The sequence below is a fragment of the Pieris brassicae genome, chromosome 11, assembly GCF_905147105.1.
Source record: "Pieris brassicae chromosome 11, ilPieBrab1.1, whole genome shotgun sequence".
NCBI classification, from domain to species: domain Eukaryota; kingdom Metazoa; phylum Arthropoda; class Insecta; order Lepidoptera; family Pieridae; genus Pieris; species Pieris brassicae.
The window spans coordinates 5867243-5886368 of NC_059675.1; the positions used below are offsets into that span (position 1 = coordinate 5867243).

General features: G+C 33.1%; 1 protein-coding gene across 1 annotated transcript in view; it reads right to left on the reverse strand.

Annotated features, from left to right (window-relative positions):
• The window catches only part of LOC123716211 (lachesin-like), a 55696-nt gene that overhangs the window by 8948 nt on the left and 27622 nt on the right, over nt 1-19126 (reverse strand). Inside the window, exon 2 of the mRNA XM_045671839.1 lies at nt 5556-5659. Within this exon, the coding sequence (XP_045527795.1) occupies nt 5556-5659 (104 nt within the window). The remainder of the gene's footprint in view (nt 1-5555; nt 5660-19126) is intronic.

The window sequence follows — 19126 nt, forward strand, 5'->3', positions numbered from 1 at the left end:
TTAGGGGATATCTGTCCACGCCAGATTCTAGATTAGTAAATACGTAAATGTATGCATGTGGCCTATTAATTAATGTGGTTGTAACTTTGCAAGACATACTTGCATATCTCTCTTAATTTTGATAATATAATATTTAAATAAATGCTTCAACCAATAAAATGTTTGATCAGCCAATGTTTTCACTGTTTTCGAAGTTTTATTAATTGATAGAACGTTTAGATAAAATTAAAGAGAAATCAAAATGTTACAAGCGGTTACGAGATAAGCTTTGAGTGTTGAACTTGGGAGTTTAATGCGCGGGTCGCTACCAAATAATTCCTAACGTTCCAACTTAATTCGGAATTTTGATAATAAAATTTCTACTATATAATGAAATTGTAAACGTTTCAGTATTTTCACACGGTGTTGTAAAATCTATGCCATATTAGAAAATTAATGAAACACTTTGAATTATATGATAATAATAAATGTAACCTAGTACCTATTTATAAAATTAAAAAAATGCTAGCTAAGTGGAACGAGATAGAAGGTACTAGAGGAGATCTTTGTCAAAGTAGAGCCTGACGAAAAAACTTTTTTTTGTTAAAATAATACAGTACAACTAGTTACTAGTTGTTGTTAGAAGAGGATGGGTGTAAAAGATGTGGAAAGCGTTTATACATTTGTTTAATTAGGAAGGGTCGTGTCTAAAACTGGAGGTACACAAGAAGACCCACTTGCCAAGACCCGAGCAACCTCGCACAATTTCGGCCTGTATGGCAGTCACGGATGTCGACGCGTTGACTTCCGATTAAAATATTCGGATCTAAAGTCAAATCTGTACTGCTATATGGGTGTGAATCGTGGAAGGTCACTAACAACATATCCCTCCAAATCTTCGTCAACCGCTGTATTTACCGTATTCTGAGTAGCTGCTGGTCCGAGAATATCTCTAACGAACAACTACCGAGAAACTCCGATTAGCCATAAGATTATGCGACGTAAGTGGAAATTGATAGGCTACCCATTCCTTAGATATTCCAATTATATAATTCCAATGAAGAAAGCTCGAGAATGTCCCCAAGCAGCCACTTTTTTGAACACGTAAGGAAAGAGAAGCCTGGCCTTCCCAAGCCAATCTACTGTTGCAGATGACGTAAAGAGAGTCGGAAAGATTTGGACCTAGTGGAAATACGAGGCTCAAGACAGAACGTGATGGATACTCTCTATGCACGGTCTCTGCCTCATCTAGGGGTTCTAGGACAGGAGGTAAACTCTGAGTCTTCATACAAACTTCTAACAATTAATCGCAATAATACCAGATTAAAAAAACTGAAATTTTATTATAACAGTTAAATCATGTTTGTATTAAATCGACGAGCCAAAATTGATAACTTAATTTAACTGATACTTTTTTGTATTTGAGTAATGAAGAATCAACTACGGACAAGACATTTATTTAAGTATATATGTATAATGTGTAATATCACATTATATTTGTAGAAGAAAATAAAAGTGATAGTAATTTTCTTTACTTCAATGTTTATTTTTTTCATCATATTAGACAAAATTTAAAAATATCTCATGCACCATTTTTATAAAATATAATTATTTATACCCTCTTATTTATAAGCAAACCACCTCATACATATGATTAATGTTGTCCATGTTATTGTAAACTTTGCAAATAAATGAACGTTAAAAATATTCTTAAATATTTTAAGCCTTGGGGTACGGATATAATCAAGGCAGTCATTGTTTGAGTTTTACGATTGTAAAAGCCCTGTCTGTATAACAGAATACACATACAGAACACAGAATGCCCAACCAACCCACGAAAACCATTAACAAAACAAACGTATAACATATTTTGTCTGTTCAGGATAGTTCCGGGACTAAACTCATTAGGTATTATTGTAACATTATGATTGGCACGCTTTTAATGGAAAGTCTCTATTCTCTTATTTTAATTACATGTTGCATTTGCATTAAATGAGCAGAGTGTTTAATGAAGTCGGCAGATGCAAATATGATATTTCAAATGTCGGTGGCCGCGAACTAATTTCATCCGTCTGGATCCTAAACGAGTTAGGGCTGTAACGAGCCGTCATTTAACAAATGTTGCAGGAAATTCCAAACATATTTCCATTTTATTCGATGCAGCGCTTAAAATCAAATCAAACTCAGTTATGAAATTTTATTTAAATTAAAATATTTAAAATGCCTAGATGTGTTAAAATGAATTATGACAATCCTGTGGCGCTACAACCTATTTTTGCCGGTACTCTGTAACTTTCAGTAGTAACTAAAATGCAAGGCTTACGCACATGGAAAATAATCAAATTGGTACACATCTTGGTTCCGAATGCACGATCTAAAGGTTGAGAATCGCAATAATGTTAGCTCCGTGATTCAGTCATTTTGAACAGAGTTAGGTCAATGACTAAATCACAAGAAAATAAACATGAATATTTTTTAGGTTTAAAACATTTATCTAAATTATTACTATGTGAAAAGTCTTTCAGTAAAGCCAAACTTTGCTAACAATATCAAAAGAAAACTTTTTAAAAACCATAAAAGCCCGGCTAAGGAAATGACGTTCATTAACTTGTTATCTTTTAAGCACCTTTAATTTGAACCCTTCTTTCTTTTTATCTTAATTTGTGGGGTAAAGTTAAACTTGTGTGGTTTAAGACGCTCGCGGCCCTCAGGACATGCCTGCCAGGCGTCCTTTGATTTATAATGGACTCGTTGCAAACTTTAGCCATTCTACAGAGGCACGGAATTTCTTAACGACGGACCCCATCGCTGGAGGCGTTGATTCGGAGACGTGTTTAATAATATTACGACAGATTTAATTATGAAACGTTTAAGAAGGCTCTTACGCTATTATCTTTATTGCATCTGTCTTAACTCGACTTGTAAGTTCAACCGTTTTCTCTATCAATCTTATAATTTATTATGGACTAATCAGCTGAAGTCTTTTCTGCTTAAACAGACCTTTTTAACTTGAAAAAGTATATCCATATAGACTAAACTTACCGCCGTAGAAGAAAGGCTCTACGTAAATTGCTATCGTTATTTTATCGGTAACCTTATAAAGTGAAGAGACACAAAGATAAAACGAATATAGCAAACGAAGGCTCACTAAGTAATGCAATAGCACACACAAGAAATAAGTGAACATCTTGCACGAGACGGCTTAGCTTACTTTTACTAAAAGCCCACTTAGAGATCTCTACGGCTACGGATTTGTGATGAGGGTCCTCCAACTTTGCGATCTTCAACCAATAAGATATTTTCGAATTAATGTTAGTTAGAACAGATAAACCTGTAAAGTAATAATTCATAAAACTATTTTTACTGAAGCATTGAATTTACCATTACAGGAATTCAATTCCGGATGATATACTACCTACAACGCTGGCAAAATGGTTTTACATTCTATGAATTAAATGTAAAACTATAATTAGTCCAATTACAACTATACATATACCGATAAAATCTTATTTTAAAAAGTTTTAACAATTATCAATAATACAACGATAGCAAATACTTAAAGTATTACTTGTAGTATTGCTTAAAACACGTTAAAAACTTAGCCATAATTGTAATCATGATAATGAAAAATGTATATTTTTTTACGAAAAAAGCTACAACATATTCTTAAATTACCAAAATTATATCAATCACACAAATGTATCAAATTGTAAACTTTTTCTAAGCAAATAATTTCAACAGCAACCGGCTCGAGAAATATGCCAGAATTTGAACAGACGTCGGCATACGCGAGTGTAACATAGCTGCGACTCGTTGTGGCATGTTATTGCAAACCCACATACGTGCTCGTGACTATCTGACATTTCATGCCAATAAAGCTACGTGTACACACCCTGCGTCCAAAATTTAATTACAATTTCGTTTATAGTATGCGTCTAAAGACGCAGATTATAGTATGGGGCTTTAGACGCAGATTATAGTATGTGTCTTTAATATATAAATACCACTCTAAGTATAGTTATAATTTTGGGAATTGTAACGTTAGCGTTGTAACCAGGAAGAGTAGTGATGTGCCCTAAGAACCTAAAAGGGTTTGTATTCTAAAACGTAAACTATAGTTTAAGCATGTTCCTAGGAAAATTTAACATAATTTTCAACACTAAATGCTGTATAAAAGGTCCTTGATAAAATTTGAATTATATGTATCTTTTGTAAATATAGATGAATGTTTCAAGGAGTAAATGGGGCCTAATTATTATTAATTATTTTCAATCCAGACAATAAAAGATTAGAGCTAAATACTAAATTGGGATTTAAATTATATACATAGACTTCGAAACACTATTATTTTATTTTAACCATAAAAAAATTAAGTGCCTCCATTTATGTTAACATAACCCTAATTAATATTAAAAATTTGATGTCTTACACATTAAAATGAAATGCAAAAAAAAACCGTTCTTTACTTGTTTAGGCGAATTCTCTTTATTCTAATTCTACGCAGACAATCGCGGAGATCTGTTACGTAATTCACAGAAACGTTACATTATAAGAATGGAGACAAACATTTTAATAAAACGCTTGAGTAAACGGCAATAAGAAAATTGTCTAGCGTAATATTTCGTGCGAGTTAATAATTCTTTATAAAAAAGACGAACGAAAATCTTTTTAACCGATGCGGAAAACTAATGGCACAGGCGAAGCTTTCGAGAAAATCCGCTTCTTGTTGTCAATACAGGGCAACCGTGATGGCTCCTTTAAGCCTTTATTTCAAGAGTAAGAATACTATCTTGCCTTTTATTGTTTATAACGGTTGTGCTCTTATACTAACTAAAAGCTATTAACTTTCTTTGATGATAAACAATTTTCCTTACCGCCAACACCTGCCGCGTATTTAATTGTATTATGAGGTTTATCTACAAATACTGTGTTTGACTTAAAGAAACAACTATAAAACCTACGACAGTGAGAAGCAAAAGCATTGCCTTGCTAGGACCTTATCATTCGTTTCGTTTAACGATGTAAATAACCTTAACTAAATTATTACGTTTGTGACTCATATCATGCCTGTCCAATAAATTAATATAAATTTAATTGTCAAATAGTCGTATGAGGTTTCGAAAAATATTGTTTTCGTCAGACATCGAACCCGCGCTGCATTAACCAAGTGCCTATTAATAAAATCATGGTAAAATCGGTTAATTCTTTTGTTACAGTTTATTTAAGTAAAATAAGTGTGGCTTACTTTAAATAACAACCCACCGCTCTACGCAGCACTTAATACTTTGATGGGTCGGTCTAAATCAAATGATAAGACTCTTGTATTTCTCAAAGGTTACATCTGACTCTCTAAAAGCTTTTATCACTGAAACATTGTATATTATTAAAAAATTCGGAGATATACAAAAAATTGATTTATATATATTGATGTGTATAAAATCAATTTATTAATTTTAGCTTTACACTAAGTCTTATACATTTATGAAATCATAGTTCAATCAGTAGTCGATGAATATGTCCAGAGGATAAAACATGCAACCTCATTTATTCATGCAAACCCGCTAGTTATAATATACCTTATAGGAGCCGAGGTTTTTGACGGAGCAAGCGAGCCGCACGCTGCGACCCGCAGGAACCGTTACGTTTTGTATGACTTCTGTGAACTCTGGCTCCTCCACCACTGAAACAATTATAATAAATTAATATATAGACTATAGAGTATCGATGATTATACATTATTATTGTAAATGCTACAGTTATCAAATAATTATTTCACTTATTACCATCGTTATGGTAGATAAATGTTCTTCATTTGTCGAGTTTAATTACTATACTTATTAGTTGTTTATGAAAAATATTGTTATTTAATTACCAATAAAGATTAAAAACATCATATCGGCTCGAATTATTTGATAAATTATTATCATACGTTTTACATACATATTTTTGTAAGAATAATGGTACTGGAATATGTATTCGTCATCCAAACTTAGTTTAGTTTTTGTAATTCTACTTAACTGTTATAGAAACATATTGTGAAAAGTTTTACTAAAAGTTGTACTACTTTTATCATACGACTTTAATAATATTAGGGTATGTAACACATAACACTGTTATTCGAGAACCTTGCCAATTTGTCTGCACCTATTCGAATAGCGAACTAAGCTTTTCATTCATGACGACACTTTCTGTCAAAAGATACGATTTGTAATTCTCAAATTATCAAAGTAGAATGCTTTTAAACAAATTGAGTAGGCGATAACGAATAATGTCGTCGTTTATCAAGCTTGGAGATAGATGGCCGCTGTTCTGCTCTTCCCATTTTAAATGCGTCTTAGAATCGCAAAATTGTATTTTTTATTTGAGTATCAATACAGTATCGAGTGTTGTTATGTTAATAAAATATGTGTCAGAAGTGCAAAGAGGTTATGAGAAATTTGTCCGGGATGCTGAGTAAACATTTGTCATTTGTTGAGCGGAGGGTGGAAGGGAGTCGCGACAAGTCGACGACACGAAGTTGGCCCGGCACGAACTCCGCATACAGACACCGCACCACACTGTTTGGTAAATAAACTTGCTCGGTGGCGATAGTTCCCTCTTGTTTACGTATCACAGTCTCGTACAACTGGCACCAGTACTTTTATTTCGTCCACCACTTAACGCTATAGATCCATTCACACTATTTCAGTACGCCTTGTTATGCAATTACCAGACGTACAGTCGACATTCGCGTTAATTATCTAAAGAAAATATCGATAGTAGATAATCGGAGTATTTCCGACATGGAAGTGAGCATTGCAAGTTAGCATTTCTAATGTGTAAACAAGCACTAAGACATAGCCGACTGAAGATGAAAGCTCTGTTACGTGTTTGCTCACCTGATCGTATTAGCCTAAGCACGATGCTCCATTTTCTACCCGACTGCTCACACTCAACGGATGTAAATCGCGCATTACCATCCATAACGCACCCTATTAACCGTGCCTACGCTTTCCTGACGAATGGACAAATTAATTAATATTTGTCCCTTAATATCAGTTTATTTTATGTTTCATTCACTTGTTACAGAAATTATTACTATGTTGCCGTACATATAAGACAAAAAGTTTATTGATTTCAGTTCAATTTTAATGTAAAGATAAAGATACACATATTTAACCCGGAATCATGACATCAGATTAACACTGATAACTACCATGTAATAATGTTTATTTCATGGACGTAGCCTCGTTAGCAATGATCCTATACCACACTGACTATTAAAGTGGGTGCAAAGGTACTTAAGGGTTAATTAAACGACCGCAAGCCCCGTGCAGGGGTAATCCCTTTGTCACTTGTGGCGGCACGAAGACGTTCCTCTTAGCTCTAGGGATTCAATCATAATCATTTGTATAATTAAACAGTGATATACGTTAGTTTATAGTTAAAAACATATTTTTAGATAGAAAAGATAAAGAAATAATAAGTGACTGAAAACAGTTTTCGTTTATTTAAAATATCCATCATCTAATAATAATTTATTTAAATGATTGAGTAACAAATCAATACAATATTTAAATACATGTTTGTAGTCGTGAATACTTTGATGATTCGATATATTAGCAATTTAATGTAGTCTTTATACTTGTCACTTTGACTTAATATTTAATTTATCAATTCCATCTGTTAGAACACGAAAACTAATCCCACTATGAGGGTATTACAAATCGTTGCGGAAAGTACAGGGCTGACTAAATATTCCCAAACTAATAACAGTAATAACGAATCGGTTGCGCTGAGGCCCCTAACTCAGGAATAATCTCATAATATTAAAGCCTTATGCAAATCAAGAGCGGTCACTCGGAAGTCATCAACGGAGCGTCGCGGGACACGCCGCAAATTGACAACCCTACATCTCGGCAAATTGATTGTGTCCACTTCGTTATAATTTCTAACGCGCTTAGTTCATATTTTTACTGTATATATTAAACGGTACCTCAATGTCATTCTCGAAAAACATTTGTCAGATTTTAGTTTTTTAATATATGAGGCTCCGTATTTGTAGGTAGGCGTGGTAATGGTTCCACGAAATATCATTTTTACTGTGAAATCAATTTATAACACTACAGCCGAAGCAACTTGTTAAAGTGACTCAATGAGTGTAAAGTTCGTCCTAGGTGGACAGAACTGCAATGGATCTATGGATGGCAGTTAAGCTAACTGCATCCTTCAATCTGTGGAAGACTGTTAACACATTTGATAGATGACAGTTGACATTTGATTTAGGCTTAAATAATTAGGAATTAATTTATTGTATTTTATGTTGATAGCTTCTCATTAAAACCTGTTTATTTATTTACTGATTCGTTAACACGTTTTTTTAATGTTAATGGTACATCAATAACGTAACAATAAATTAAAAATTATTATAAATAATGATTGTTATTAAAAAAAAACCTTGTTATTGTAAACCATGTAAATGATTTGTTAATATTAGTCTTTAAATATAGTATTTATAGAATAATGTCTTATATATTTTTGATCGTCGGGATTATTAACGTAAAAAAACTCTAGTAACTCACATACTATCTCCAATTTATTTCCGTATTTTTCAAATAACCTAATTCCGACTTTTTCTTGAAATCGCGCCAACTCTCACACTTTTCCTAACGAATATCTACCGGCTCTAAAAATTAAAATATACACTAACTACTAACTATAACAAAGCGAGTCGCCGATGATTAAGAGCTGTTTATTAAAGTAAACGAAAAATATTTAAAAAATTCAGCATGTATGTCTTTATACATTTTTGTAGGTCATATAATCTAAAACAGTATTCACAGCCTGTTTTAGAATGATAGCACTAATTAGTGGCTTTAAATTTAAAGTCAAATTGGTCATAGCTATTTAACCATTACAGAAATTTGCATGGCGTAAAAAGATTCTCTTATTAAAGAGACCTGAAGATTATTGTCAAGGTTGATACGGTAAGATTTAGTGACAAATTATATTAATCATCTCTTTTCGATTCTGATAAAGGTCTTTGGGAATCATATTAAGCATGGTATTACTTACGCCACTATCTCAAATAACATCGTAATCTTATGAAGAAGTAATACTTTATCTGAGGTTACGTAATATACGTTAATATGATGCGACAAGAGTGATATTCAAAAACATATCAGTTACTAATAACTACTTAGGTATGTGTAAACAATGATAAAATACATTCTATTGTAAATTAAAGATCCAATATATAAACTCGCTATGTGATCAGAACTGTCACAGTTTACGTAAAGGTTTTAATATTCCGTGGTCACTATCCTCTGTAATCGTTGCCCCTAGCAATACTAGGTTTTATTACTCAACCCAACTGACTTTTCGTTTACTAAAAAGTATTGGAATGAGTCCAAAAGTAAGTAATAAGCACCCTTACACAGCCTTTGCTAAATATGCTTTTTAATCCATCGCATCGTATGGATAATTGAATACCGAAGAAAACTTATTTCATAAGCGATAATAAAATCTGGTTCACGTGTTTTTAGTGTCGATGTTTAAGTTTATTCGTCCCTTGTAACAGATGTTGCTTGTAATATTCTCATATGCGATCAAATTCTTTTAAGAGAAACGTAGATAAAGATGGCGTAGGGTGTTTGGACTTCGGACTTTCACTTATTTGTATGCCTCACCCTTCGCGGGACGGCACGTGACTATTCGAGATACATAAACCCTGAGTGAATACAGAAAATAGAAATAAAGTATCATATTATCTTTCAGAGGACGGATTGTGGAGGAATACCTACTTGTTTGTTGTTATTTTATCTACCGCTACCCATAGAGAAGCTTGGGTACTAGAACAATTTGTTCCAAGTGTTTTTGTAAAATAAGATGAGACGTAAAAATATATGTAATATAAAAATATATATTTTTGATATTACCCGCGGATAAACAACCTCGTGGATAATTCGATAATTTTTGTTGGTACTCAGTTTCTTTTGTAGTGAAACAGTTAAATTTGTAGTAAAACATTTGACCTATAAAAAATGTGCAATTACTGAATAAAACCTTTCAAAAAAATATATTTTCGCATTCGTGACGTTTGCAGTACTGGTAAAAAATAGATTTTACCAGATTTAATCTGATATAGATTCTTAGAGAATACTTAAGTATTTGAATAGCAATCACGACACGATGGTTATTGTAACTTATGTTTAGAAAATGTATAATATTTTAAGCAGCACCTCAATAATATATAGAACAGTATCTCTGAATCAATTATGGGATTTTATGATGAATGTATTAAAAGTCCGGTGCGAGGTCATGTCGCGGTAAGTTAACCGGAAATGCGGAAGCAGATGTTGACAGTTGCCCGCCCCTCTTATCAGCCTCCTGTCGACCATACGCTCGGAAACGTCCTTTCAATTTCTTATTTTGTCGAAAAAGAAATATAGAAAAGAAACAAACTTTTAGACTTGTTTTAACCTCAGTAACTCTATATAATTTATACATTTTTCAATACACAAAACATTTTTCAAACAGGTTAGAAATACATTTCTGAATTCATCAAGGGATTATAAGCAGAATATAACAATGAAAAATATATAACTAAGTAATTACAGTATAATATTATTTAATTTTAACTATACAAAACTTTGTAAACTCCTTAACGAATTAAAAGTTATTCTGCAACAAAAGTATTAACGCTGTTTTACGTGACCAACGCTCAAATAATGTTTTCAATGCGTGAAATTGCAGTGCTGAGTGGCCGTCATAAATTCAAACCATAGCTTCTGGTTGTTGAAAGTTAAATTTGTATTAGGTTTCACTAGTAAAGCAATTTTAACACAGTGGCAGCTTATTAAGTATCCATTCTTATTATACTCGTACACTTCGCCTTAATTACGACTCGACTGAATATAAAATTGACTAATTAAGAGACATTTACAAACAAAATTAAACGCTAAATGCCAATTTCAGCGACTCCACGTTTCCATAATACCATTTCTTAAGTCTGATCACTAATTGAACAAGTGTTTTGAAGCTCGCGGGCGCGTAAGTCGAGAGATCTAATTAAAGCACCTACAACGGTGAGCCGCAGCCCCAGTCGGAGCCTATTATCACGCCTCCACCTCCTATTAGCATTGTCTCCTCGAGGGCGATACTTATCTTTATTTAAATTCACTTCTTGGTAATTGGGTTGACGAGTCGACAACGTGATTTGCATTGATGGGAATTGGCCAGTGTATCCGGATACTGTAACTTTCAAACTGTCCCTAATTCATTTTATTGTTTTTAAATAACAGATATAATTTTACCGCCTTTAACTTTCCCCATGTTGTATGTATTCAAACAATTGTCTAATAAACTAATTTCGTGACTTTATGCAATCCTAGTGCAAAGGCTTCATAGAAAGCTTTTGAGTTAGACGTTAGTTATTTTTGCAATTTGTTTGCTCGACGTAGGCGTGACAATCTTTATACTTAGTATCTGCGTATGAGTGCAGTCAAAGAGGATGCGCTTGGTTATTTCTCATTAAAGCATACACGATAAAATCACACAGAGTCGTTGCCTCATTAAAATCTTCTGGTGCGCGGATCTGTAAGCCTTTTGTGAAGGCAGCAGCGCTACGCTCTCGACGCTTTTCATGTGTCATTTCGGGCACAATACCGCACTGGGAGGGACGCCCTACCTCGCTATTTTTGCTCTGACATGTTGGCGGTGCGCTTTATATCAGTTTATCGAAGAATATTATAATATTATTTCCCCTATTTCCCTTGTCGCAATATGATTAAGATTCTTCTAGTGACATTCTAAAATTAACTTGTTAAGTTTAACGTAGCACATTACAATAGGATTTTATTCATAAATTAGGTTTATCACTTTTGTTCTACAGAGTGAATATGGATAAATAAACTAGATAAGCGCAAAATAGTTGAAAGAACATCATATAATAATCTTCATCAAAATATACACATACACAAAGCTATTTTCTACGACACGGGAGTCAAATATTTTACGTAGTCCACTTTGCATATTCACAAGGTGGTCGGGCGGAAAACCATACCTACCGACTTTGAATGGTAATGATGTCTATTAGCGTACTGCGCTCTTACATACTTAAACTTTTATTATTTTAGAACGATTGGAATTTCTATTTTTATGCCTATTTTAATCTGACTTGAAGATTAATAATGTATCCGTGACTATCTACTTACTCTGTGCTGTGTAAACTTTTTATAATTAAAATAGAACTAGCTCACATTTCATTTCATTGAACGTAATATGCACAAATATACATTGTTTACACTAAAGTTTTTAGCTTATGTCACACAAAGCCAATAAGTTTTAATTAGTTAATAGCTAGATGAGCATCGTTCCTACAGTCGGTTACAATGCAAGTCACGAGCTGGGTGCACATTCCCGAGCGACACAGTATAAATAACCCTCTATGTTCATTTCATACAAATTCGCGGAACATGCCAACTCTGCATTGAACTAAAAATCTCTTTGTAATAATTACCTCTTGAATTCGCAACTTACGTTGATGCCATTCACTTTAGTATGCCGCTCAGCTACATAACTTCGGGGATACTTTTTAATGTCCGTCTTCATTTTGAATAATTTTATGGCTTATGTCTGGTTTTATATAAGTTAATGTTATGTAGTATTTTAATAAGCCTTAATTAATACAACTTTAAAAATCAACCCGATTTCTATACTGAATTAACTATTTTGTTTTAATCTAATTATTTCTTTTTAAATTGCTGTACACAGCCGATTACCAAACTGTTACATTCTTTATATTGGAACAGGTTGGTCATCGGATCCTGGAATACAGTTCTCCTACTTCAGTAAACATATAACCAACATAATAATTATTATTATTGAATAAAAAATGTATGTATAGTCTATTAAATTTAAAAGTACGTATTATAATTTGAATTCATATTGTACAGTACAAAGGAAAATTTATTCAACAGCAAAGTCGCTGAAGACATTCATACTAGTAAAGAAAATCTGTTGTGTTAGATATATTTGATAAGCCATGCCACTAGTATGTAGATCTATGCTTAGTGCAGTTACGTATTCTGTCGTCGGCAGTGGATCGTTATCTGTTTCCACTAAAGGAAACTGGCTTTTCGTAGAAAAGAACCTCCCGCTTTACCCCCTCACCCTCCGCGATTTCTCCTTTTTGCGTTATTTAATTTTTCTTTGCCAACGTGCACCTGTTAGTTAGCTGCCGCGGGCTCTCATTTCTCTCCGGCTATGGCTGAGCTTTTCCTACAATAGTTTCATATAAATTTTCGCATATTCATTTAAATTGCATACCAGATAAACCGCTATAAATATAGGCTTCAGAATCTGGTAAGTAGTACCTTACTGTACCTGTTCAACGACAGAAGACATGAAACACATCACATCATATGAAGTTTAATGTTTGTTGTCAGCACGAGGGATGGCACTCAAAGGAATGCTTGAACACAGTTTCCTGATACATTTGTATTCCTTACAGACAAGTAATCAATATCCGTTCGACGCCGGGACCGTAGACAGGGGGGATGTCGTCTATGTGGACTAATTTTTCACACAGCACGTGCGCCAGCGCATTTAAGTAATAAGCACGTGTATTTTTATTTACCTTTTCTACATTTATGCGACTCTATGGTAGGACGTTATTTTCTACTGGAAGTTACTTGGATAACGTTATTTTGTAGTTGAAAGAATATAGTTCTATTGACTATATAGTGTCGAATGTGAATAAATAAAAATATGTTTCGTATATTATCTTGTTTAGCAAAAAATGGAGCTGATGTGACGTCACGCGTATGAAATAAAATAACAACGACAACGTGGTGCGGATGGAGCTTGATACATATTTGAATACATTACTGAACACGCAGATAATACTAGTACACTGTAGGTATTCATAACGGCTTTTTTCGACGTTTGAATACAAATATGTACAACTTTCATACTTCGACAACAACCTATAGCTATTTTTTTAATCTTCACGTCACTACAAGTCTTTAATGAGTTTGTTGATATTAATCACTAATGACTATGCTAACATAGTCGTTTATTTCGCATTGCGTAGTTGAATGACTCTTTACGTGAATCTCGAGATGATCATATATAAAAATAAAACAGTTGTGTTTTCAACACTTTCAAATCAGCATTCTTATTAACTTTGTATTGAAAAAATATAAACATGAAACAATTCAAAGGCATTACAAATAGCTTATTAACGGTAAGGTCAAGTAGAAATGTGTCGATGAAGACGCCGTTAAGCTGTGGGGATTACAGAGAGCTTGTCACCTTGAAGTACCCTCTTGAACACAAGAGCTCCTCGAGACAAGCCTCTTTCCTCTAGAGACATTTGTAGGCAAATACACTTGAAGCAAATATGCGAAGCAATATCTTCATTTGAATTGTATGACAAAATAGCCGTATGAAGTTAATAAAGTTTAGAAATTCTTTTCTTGCACATGTTATTAAAAAAAACTTAATCTAAATATTTTAATTGAAAATAATTATCAAATCTCCTAAACCATAAAGTAAAGTTCTCTGTTATCTGTGGAATGGATATACCCGCAAAATTTTGGTTGTTACAAAGAGAAGCGAATAATTAGAAATGTTCAGGCTCAGGGTCCACGAGTGATTGATGTAGTGGAAGTCACCCCCTCTCTCCACCTTTTCGCGAGAACTTGGAGACATTAAGAATATTTAAATTGTAAATTACCCTCCTGTACTGAATACCTATTTGTTGAAAGTTTGCCCTTTGTATGATCGTCACCTGAATGTTTTCAAAGATGACACAACTAATTGCATTCGAATTGTTTAATTCCAAATATATAAAATTCCGCTATTCCTATGTGTTTTTAAGAGTACTACTATCAAATAAATGTTTGCAAGTGTACTACATTGAAATCTGTATCGCTGAATTAGAGTAAATGTGAGAAAAGCCAATATGAACAATAAACAGTAAAATTAACAAAAAACATCTTTGTTACTTATTATATATGTACTTTATACAGATTTCAACAAATGATAATCATATTAATAAATCCGATCTGTCCTTACGTGTCCCAACTTAATTAATTTAAATCTAAAAGTTATTCTTTTTTATGTATTTGAATACAGTACACCGAATACCACAATGCATCAAAATTAAATTATTTACTCTATTTTATTAATATCAGCGATCGTATCCGGGAATGAAATCTTATCCTTATACAATTTAAATCTACAACCAGTTAGTTGGTTAAAAAAACTAACAACGCAAAGAACTAGAAATAGTACTAATAAATTTATTCGGTTTTAGTTCGTATGAATTTTATTCCAAACAATTTGACCGATATCCTTACAAAATGAACAAACCGAGTAAAAGGCAACAAGCTCATAACAATAAGACTCATGGATACTGTAACATGAATGTAACAAACTAAAGAACTGGCCTGATTGAATCATCCGGCTATTCTTTGTCATAAATCCGACAACGGCCAGCCATCCAACAATGCGTTCTGAAATCGTTCCATTTCTCATTTTGTTACTCTCCCCTTTAATCTCGCATCCGTAGAAAAGTGGATCGACGTTGCAAAGGGTAGTGCAGACTTACACTGATTAATGTATTATGTTAGTGTATTGCATTGATATGCTAAGGCTTCCGGAGTTATGGCGTATGCATCTATTAGTTTAATAAATATGCTCCGATACAAAACATTGTCGTTTAAAATAACTGAAGAGATTTATATAAAGTACAAAATAAAAAATATTGAAAGCGATAATACAAACGATACTATAATAGTATTATATAATCCTTAATTCAAAGAGCAGAAAATCCGAGTCTGTCGAGATTACAGACGCTAACCAACAAAATCCCGGAATGGAAGAAAACAGAATGTCTTGCCAGTAGGATAATGTTAAATTTATTGCAGCGCTAAAATGTTTACGGATAACGCGCGGCGCGTTCCGCGCCGCCCGCCCGCCCAAGAGCGCGGGATCTACTCACCCTTGTAAACACGTTTTATTGGCTTTATAATATGTTTTACGCGTGACGTTTTACAAACGATCCCGACGGAACGTCGAATTATTTTTACAGCACGTACCCGCGCGCTGCGCAAAAAATCATTGGAAATTGCCTACTCGAGGGATTTGTAATTATACCTCGTGTATAAACTGTTTTCATCCTTTGATGTAAAATTAAGCGCGTAGAATTTGAATACCGAAATATCATTTGTGTTTGCTAGGTTTCATTTATTAAGAAATAAATTCTATTTGATATATGTAGACTGAATGAAGATGATATGAAGACTTTAGATATCAGATTTAAGATAATGGGGCATTTGTCAATAAGTCCAACCGAATTTTAAAATGTTTACTTAGCATAATATTATTAGTAAAACTTTATGTAACCCTAAAACCCGTATTTTAGCTCTGTTTCTCACATATTAATTAAATGTGTATAGTATAGAGTCTACAAAATATTTTGTTACATGAATAATTTATATAAATTTTAGAAAAATCTCGCCTTATTTAGTAAATCTATTAATAACCAGGAATCCAGTTGTGATAAAGGTGCAAAGGAAATCTGGAACTGGAACAATGTACGAGGTGTGGAATGTAACGCAGCGGAACAATTGCACACCCTAATAGCAGTCAACCACTTGATGAAGGTCCGGGCGCCCTCCCGCCCTGCGCTGCCCGCCCCGCTGTCAGTGACGCCGCATGTAAGCGGTCGGTAAATATAAACAAATCCCTTTATTGGATCTCATGAAATAATCGTCAATCCATTTTTGATCCATCACTTTTATGCATGGTAATTAATATGTTTTTATAATGGTTTTACGTTATATTCCCGGAATTACAATTAATGCAGGCCACAACTATATTAGAATGATATTAATTACGTAGTTTTAGAAACAGTTTCTTTTTGGAATTAGTTTGTTCAAGCCCTTCCTTTATGTGAAATGTTTATCTATTATAAGTATAACGTTAATCGTTAAAACTTGTACAAAGTTTTCAAAGACTAAGATTTAGAGACCTATGAAACCTATCTAAGTCAAGACTGTGAACTATCACTACTATTCTGAATTACCTTAAGAATACTAAAACCCTTTAAATAAAAATTGACTAGTGGTCCAACCCCTTATAAGTCTTGGGTTCAGATTCTGAATCTTATTTCTTTTGATATACAAGTAGATTAGATTATCAGAATTTTGTACCTAGCAAGTGTTTTCTGCGCACATATACGTAGAAAGAAAAGTTCATTGGTACCCGGTGGTTGATTGCGCTTTAGCCAATAGTTCAAGACTGCTTTGCTACAAAAAATCTATACAAAAGATAAATTTATACGAAGTAATTTCATAATTCGTAATTTCAAATATCACAAAGTATCGAATTTTTCTAATTAAAGTATCTGTCGGCTGGCACTGAAGGTGTATATTGACGGTAGAACTTATTTATATAAATGCAAAACTGATCGGCAGCTTGTCAGATCGGCTCAGTGCGAATCTCGATCGAATATGGATTTAGTCTTCCCCATTTCGTCAACGCACCCTCATTTTATCGTGGTTGGACAACCGGAGAAATAAGGTCGCATAAGTGTTGGATCTAGTTATGTTGTATTGCAGGAATTTTGTTTTGAACGAATTAATAATTGTCACAAGTATAATAATAAAAAATTGAGTGGTCCTAGCTAGCCTTAGGTTCACACAAATTTTTGAATATTTTTTTATAATCGACTTACATACTTTTACGTAACACGTCACATTTTTCACAGTCCTGCAAATCTTATTTAATTCAACGCACGTTTTATTAACATATATTCCTCTATATTAATCATGACTGCGGTTAAATCTTGTCGTAACCCTCCGTGTCTCATTGAAACTTTGATAAATTCTCGAATATCTGATTTCATAAACTTGCAATTTAATTCATTAACTTCTACCCATAAGAATTGGTGAAATGTAGATGTACCTATGAAAGATGTTTATCAAAACGAAATAGTTAAGGTATCTATTGTATATACCACTAGCAGGTATTATGATAGAAACAGTGTTCGCAAGTGGTTAAGAGCTCGATTCTGAACCCTAAGATTGTTGAACCTCGGTTCGTTGAATTATTACTGTTTAGTGAACACTTATTACTTGAAAGAAAACTTTTTTCTGGATTGAAGCTATGTATTATTATAAACTTATATATTATATTATATATTATTTTACATAATTTTAATTTAATAATATAAAATAAATTTTCCGGCGTTTCGCGTGCTTTACAGCGTGTGTGGTCGGTGACAGTGACCACTTAAATGTATGTATGACCATGAATTTATTATAATTATAAGTTTATAATAATACATAGCTACAATCCGGTAAAAAAGTGTTTTCTGTCAATGTTGTACACATATGCAGCTATGTTAACAAAAGACAATACCACTTATTACTTGCTCATGTAGTCTAAGAAAACATATACACTTACTTTAAGCATATCCTAGATTAATTTTCCATGTGTACACTATATATATGCAAAAATATGTCTGCCTCGCACACAAGTGCGTTTAATATTACTTAACATTTATTTACAAATATTATTGTAATTTAAAAATTTAATTTACTGTATAAAATTAAATTTATTGTAAAGGTTCTATTTACATTAGCAAATAAATCGATCGTGTAATTTGTATTCGAAACTCGGTCCGTTCGAACGAAAACGAACGCATTTCTTTCTTTTCCTCAGACCCAATTTGTAAACCAGCTAGAAAATTAAAAACCCCGCAGACGGTTTCAATTTTATTTACGAGATCAAATAATGCCTACTTAATATTAATTAGTTTTAACTGTACTTAATAGTTAACAATAAAGTACGTTCTTAATATGTGCCAAAGGAAATATTGCACAGATTTATGCTTTTTCTAATCTATGAGATTGCGTTACTATACATACAGATTACATTCAAACAAACTTATAGTTTAAGTATGAACTGTAGCTTTATTAGTAGCAGCAGAAACAAAGTTTTTATCATATACAAACAAACCTAAAACTTCCGGAGAAAACACCTTTTTTTATATAACTATCACTATCTTTAACAATTTATTAATAATTTTTTGAATTCGAATAATAACCATAACCAATTTTAACTATGAATAACTATCCAAAACCCAGTAGATTAA